General features: G+C 46.9%; 1 protein-coding gene across 1 annotated transcript in view; it reads right to left on the reverse strand.

The window, feature by feature from the left end:
- Positions 1-1,698: 1,698 nt before the first annotated feature.
- The window catches only part of prkacab (protein kinase, cAMP-dependent, catalytic, alpha, genome duplicate b), a 28,097-nt gene continuing 23,087 nt past the window's right edge, over positions 1,699-6,708 (reverse strand). Inside the window, exons 9-10 of the mRNA XM_063204481.1 lie at positions 4,386-4,550; positions 1,699-3,823 (exon numbers count right to left, since the gene is read on the reverse strand). Of these exons, the coding sequence (XP_063060551.1) occupies positions 3,698-3,823; positions 4,386-4,550 (291 nt within the window). The 3' untranslated portion in view covers positions 1,699-3,697. The remainder of the gene's footprint in view (positions 3,824-4,385; positions 4,551-6,708) is intronic.

Raw genomic sequence — 6,708 nt, forward strand, 5'->3', positions numbered from 1 at the left:
TGATAGGGCCCCCGTATACGATCTGTCAGTGTCTATAGGGCCCCCACCACCTATACAAGAGGGCCCTGGACCCAGGGGCGAATGCTCGGCTTGCCCCTCCAAGTGCTCCGCCCCTGTCCAGAACCGAATGACTTGATTTTACCAGTCCAACTCCAACAGCTGATTGGCTGGTTGAATGAACACCTGGTTGAATTGTACAGGTAAAACAAGGTCATGTGGAGCACGTGGCTCTGTGTGTCTGTAGCTAATGAGTCCATCTTGCCATCAATGTCGATAAGGCTCGACAATAATTATGTTGATGGGGTGGAGTGGAGTCTTCTTTTTCGGACCTTTTCTCCTGGTTCTGTTCTGAATCAGTTGGGCGACAGTCATCCTGAGTACTCATGCATTCTCTTCACACCTTCACCTGCAACGCCAACTCTTAATACAAGTCTTAAGTTTCTTTTATTTGAGACATGAACGAGTGTACAACCTGTAAAAATGTACAACCTTTACCTGGCGTGTTTTTTGACGGGGTAACTTCCATCTTCATCAGAGGGTCACATGGATGTTGATGAGTGATGGACCTTAAAATCCATAACATCAGCCCATTTTGAGGCATGTCACACATCAACATCCCTGTGTGACCCCTGATGAAGATGGAAGCTACACTGTCAAAACATGTCAGGGGCAGTGCTATTACCATGATGTTAGGGGTGGGGGACGTTGGCAGGCTTATGGTGAGGTAAGGGGGGCGTTTGGGGCCATTTGTTCAGAACAAGTTAGGAACCACTGATATAGCTGGACTGAAAACAGAGAACTATTAGAACCAGGTCGTTTTGCAATCTTCCAGTAAGTACACAGACACCCAAGGACCGCTGACAGTGGGGGGCAATCTGGATTCCTTGGTTACAATCCAGCGCCACATATTCCAAATGACCTGGTGTTACCCTCTCAATTCAATCAGGTTGAATGATCACCAATCGGACACGCAAAACCAGTTCATTTGGAATATCATTATTCTAGGAGCGTAATGTTCCCAGGGCTTATCAACACACATACAGTAGATATAGACACTCAACACAGATACCCAGGTCCACTGACATCACCATTGGGGCAGCTGAGGCATAATGGAGAAGGAGATAGGCTTTAGATCAGAGGGTTGCCGGTTTAAATCCCACCCTTCCACTCCCTACCTCACTACAGATTGCTGTCGGGCCCATACGGAATGGAAATTCTGCAACAAAACTACACAGAAGGCCTCATACTTCTGACCCCGGAATAAAGAATATTGCCAGCTAGTGGAGTGGGGTACTGTATTAACCACATTTGACAGTCCATTAAAGATGACTCATTTATTCAATGCAATGTATGATGACAATTCTTTTTTTTTAACTTCCTTTGGCCACTGGCAGTTGCTCGCCTCTAGTTTGCACCCATATCTAGCCTGTGTGTTAATCCAGAGATGCAAATTAGCATTATAGCTATACGCAACTCTGGTACTGGAACTGTCCTCCACATGGCTCCTGTCAAATAAGCCAATAAACTAAATTAAAGCTAACTATAGTAATCTGGCCCGGGCCCCCACTGACCCCGCTGTCAACTCTCCCTTGGCCAGGGACAACTCTGCCCTACAATGGTAAAACACAGTAACTACGCCAAGACTGAAACAGAGAAAAAGGCCTTCAAAGTTTCGTTATTTGGCTGGATGTTGTAGTTACTGAAAATTTGACCTGTCAATAAAAAGGGACACATTTGGACCATAAGGCTTTTGTCACAAGATAAAGGAGATGTAATGAAGACTATTTTCAGTCTCCACTCAATTTTGACCAAATGTGTAGTTACTGCACTTTGCATTTGTACGGCAGAAATGACCCCCCATCTCCCCTAACTTGTCCGGATGCCGCCCAGATCTAAACGTGAGCACTACTGGACCTGGCTCTCTCCTCATTCCCAGTCCCCAAAAGGCCTTCCTCTTGAGCCACAGAATGGCTTATACGGATGGCGCATTCAGGCCGACTGAGAACCGTGCCGGTGCCTGTTCCCGCACCTAATTGTGAACCGGCCGGCGTGTTCACGCCACAGATCTTAGCGTTCGCGAAACTGGAAAGTTGGTTTGCAATGCGAACCGAAAAATACTTGTTTTTTTCTCTGCGAACCGCGACGACAACCATGGCAGGTTCATCCGGGTAACGGTCACGTGCGGAAAAGTTCAGCGCCCGTTGTGAACACGGGTGGTTGGCAGGTAAGCACTTTAGTGCGGAACGTAACTGGTGTGGGCACTGGCACCAGCACAGTTCTGGTCGGCCTGAAAACATTAACAAAGACACTCAAATCACACGACACATGGCTCTCAACATTCCACTCTTAACACTGTCCATCCGTCTGTCTATCTGTCCATATGGTTGGATATGGTCTTTAGAACTTGGCCACATCGTCCCATATTTCCCCCAGACCCCAAAATCAGAGCAACATTTGTCTCTAGGCCAATCCTGATGCCAACTCTCAACAACCCACGTAGCAGACACCTGCAAGGCTGTACTGGGACCAAGACACTTACACTGGCTTAAAACTAAACGCTTAAACTGGGCCCTCACAAATACTGTACAAACAAAGCAACAAAAAAAACAATAGTATTGGGCCCCGGGTGACTAACTGTCATCGGCCCACAGGGGAAATGCCCTGTACAATATGCCAGATTACCAGTCCAGTCCCCAGCAGCGGACACCCCGATATTTGACACATGAAACTCGACACTTGAATCGAATTAAGACTAGAATGTTCACGGCATACATGCGTCCATCCATTCATCCGTCTGTGGGGTCAGTTGTGTCAGTCTGGTCAGAAAATAAACAAACAATCAAGCAAAAAAACCTGAAAAAAAACCCAGCATCTACCCCTCGGGACTGTCGACCCCAAAATGCCAGTCTCCTTTTAGCATTTGACATTTGGCACGTGAATCTTGACACTTTTTGAATCACGACACTCAAATGTTTCTCTACACTGTCTGTCTGTCCGTCCATCCATTTGTATGCCCCCTCTAAACTATCCCTAGTAAGGAAAAACAAACCAATTGACGGCCCAACGGGAAAATACCCTGTACAGATTACCAGCCCCCATGTTAGCCGTGTTGTAGAAGACACTGACCCTGACATTTGACATGTGAAATTCGACACTTGATTCGCGACACTCAAATGTTCTCTACGTCGTCTCTGCCATGCGGCCTATCGGTCCAGTCAGAAAAAACACACAAACAAAAACAAAAACAAAAACATCATTATCGGCCCTCGGTGACTGTAGTCTGCCCACCGTACCCCTGCACGCCAGATTACCAGTCCAGCCCCCATTTAGCCATGTAGCAGCAGACACCCCGACATCTGACACGTGAAATTCGACACTTGAATCGCGACACTCGAATGTTCTGCACACCGTCCGTCCGTCAGTCAATATGGTCAGTCGGCCCGATTAGAATAAAACAAACACACAAACAAAAACAAAAACATCAGTATCAACCCCCGGTAACTGTCCCACCGGGAAAACGCCCCGTATGCCAGTTCAGCCCCCATTTTAGCCATGTTTGTAGCAGACACCCCGACATTTGACACGTGAAACTCGACACTCAAATGTTCTCTACGTCATCCATCCATCCAGCCGTCCATCTGTCCGTCCGTGTATGGTTGGAACCTCGGAACGTGGAACGTGGAACTCGGCGGCACGTTCAGAACTCGGCAAACTCGGTGGCGCACTTCTCGTTGAAGGAGACGCGCACCTCCTCCTCCTCGTACTCGTCGAAGTTGCTGGTGTCTCCGGGGCCCTTGAACTGGGGGACGAACGGGGCCTCCACCTTAGAGCACACACACACACACACACACACGCACACACATACACACACACACACACACACACACACACACACACACACACACGCACACACACACACGCACACACACACACGCACACACATACACACACATACATTTAAAGATGCTAAGTTGCTGATCACAGAGGTTCTTGACCTGGGGGACAAACGGGGCCTCCACAAACACACAAACACGCACGCGCGCGCACGCACGCACGCACGCACGCACGCACGCTCGCACGCACGCTCGCATACAAACGCTTGAAAAAGGAAACGTTTGAGCATACTTTCTGGTAGAAAACTACTAAAAACATCACACGGTGCACCTTTAAAAATGCTAAGTTGCAGATCACCGGGGCCCTTGAACTGGGAGACGAAAAGGGCCTCCACCTTCACCCCACCCACACACCCACACACCCACACCCACACACCCACACCCACACATACAGCACCCCTCCACACACACACACACACACACCCACCCACACCCACACACACCCACACACCCACACCCACACACCCACACCCACACACACGTTCCGCTCACCCTCCTCTGGTAGATGGCGATCCAATCAGTGGTGGCGAACCACTTGTGGCCCTTGATGTCACTAACCCCATTCTTCAGGTTGCCATAGCGCTTGGTCAAGTCCACCTGCAGAAGGCTGCGGAGAAGATCCTTTAGGTCCGAACTGAAGTGGGATGGGAACCGGACCTATGGACACACACACACACACACACACACACACAGACACACACACACACACACACACACACACACAGACACAGACACAGACACAGACACACACACACACACACACACACACACAGACACAGACACACACACACACAGACACACACAGACACAAACACACACACACACACACACACACACACACACACACACACACACACACACACACACACACACACACACAGGAAAGAGGTGTAAGGATGTGTCACTGCTTGTGTGTGTGTGTGTGTGTGTGTGTGTGTGTGTGTGTGTGTGTGTGTGTGTGTGTGTGTGTGTGTGTGTGTGTGTGTGTGTGTGTGTTTGCACGCATGGTCAAGTTCCACCTGTAGAGGTCTGTGTAGAAGATACTTTAGGTTCGAACTGAAATGGGACCGGAACTAGACCTACGCATACGCACACACAGGAAAAAGGTGTAAGGAGGAGTGTGTGTGTGTGTGTGTGTGTGTGTGTGTGTGTGTGTGTGTGTGTGTGTGTGTGTGTGTGTGTGTGTGTGTGTGTGTGTGTGTGTGTGTGTATGTGTGTCTTTGTGTCTTGAAGAGACAACATCACAGTTAGGGATGGCGAAAATTGAAAAAACTCTTAACTGGCAAGTGAGACTCATTAACCGGTAATCTTAAATTATACAACGTTTGCGTGCCTGATATGCACAGCACTGATTTTTTAAATTTGTATTTTTCACATAAGCCTTTTTTTGCTGCGCCATGTCCATCCACTGTTGCCAGATGGAAAATGCTGAATTATCGTACTAAAACCTCAAAATTATTGTTTTTTGTTTTTTTTTGGGAGAAAATTATTATTATAATTATCATTATTATTACAACCGGTTAACCGGTGGCAGAAAATGTTAACCGGTTAAGGATGATCCGGTCGACTATCGGTTAAACGGTTATGCCACTACAGCCATACAGTTTAAATCCCCACATATTGCATGTACTGGATTACATAATTACACACATCTGTTTCTCTCCCTCTCTCTCTCTCTTTCTCTCCCCATCTGCCCTTCTTTCTCTCTCTCTGTCCATCTCTCTCTCTTTCTCTCTCTCTCTCTCTCTCTCTCTGTCTTTGTTCGTCTGTTCATCTGCCTGTCTGTCTCTGCATCTCTCTCTCTCTCTCTGTTCGTCTGTCTGTCTGTCTGTGTCTGTCTGTCTGTCTTTCTGTCTCTGCGTCTCTCTCTCTCTCTCTCTCTCTCTCTCTCTCTCTCTCTCTCTCTCTCTCTCTCTCTCTCTCTCTCTCTCTCTCTCTTGCGCTCTGTGTGTGAGAGAGTGTAGGCTATGTAGTGACATGTAAGGGGGGGGATTTCATATGTTAACAGGATTATATATGACACATCTACACTGAGTCATATGTACAGTAGTGTTGCTCAATGTTACATACAGCACAGCACACAGTACAGGAACATGCAGGGGAATAGAATAGAATAGAATAGAATAGAATAGAATAGAATAGAATAGAATAGAATAGAATAGAATAGAGCAGAAGAGCTTAGAACAGAAGAGATTAGCAGAGAGAAGAGAAGAGAAGAGTGAGTTATAGACAGTCTACATTATCACATTGATAAGAAGAGGCAGGGAATAGACACCAGTAGAACTGGAAAGAAGAGAAGAGAAGAGAAGAGAAGAGAAGAGAAGAGAAGAGAAGAGAAGAGAAGAGAAGAGAAGAAAAGAAAAGAAAAGAAAAGAAAAGAAAAGAAAAGAGAAGAGAAGAGAAGAGAAGAGAAGAGAAGAGAAGAGAAGAGAAGAGAAGAGAAGTGTGCTGACATGGTCATATACTGTAACCATGAATAGCTGTGTTGAATGAGTTACAGACAGTCTACATTATCACATTGATAAGAAGAGGCAGGAAAAAAGACACCAGTAGAACTGGAAAGAGGAGAAGAGAAGAGAAGAGAAAAGAAGAGAAGAGAAGAGAAGAGAAGAGAAGAGAAGAGAAGAGAAGAGAATAAAGGAGAGGAAAAGAGAAGAGAAGAATGGGGGAGTGTGTGTGTGTGTGTGTGTGTGTGTGTGTGTGTGTGTGTGTGTGTGTGTGTGTGTGTGTGTGTGTGTGTGTGTGTGTGTGTGTGTGTGTGTGTGGGCATGTGTGTGTATGTGTGGGCATGTGTGTGTGTATGGGCATGTGTGTG

The sequence above is a fragment of the Engraulis encrasicolus genome, chromosome 1 (genome assembly GCF_034702125.1).
Source record: "Engraulis encrasicolus isolate BLACKSEA-1 chromosome 1, IST_EnEncr_1.0, whole genome shotgun sequence".
In the NCBI taxonomy this organism is placed as follows: Eukaryota; Metazoa; Chordata; class Actinopteri; order Clupeiformes; family Engraulidae; genus Engraulis; species Engraulis encrasicolus.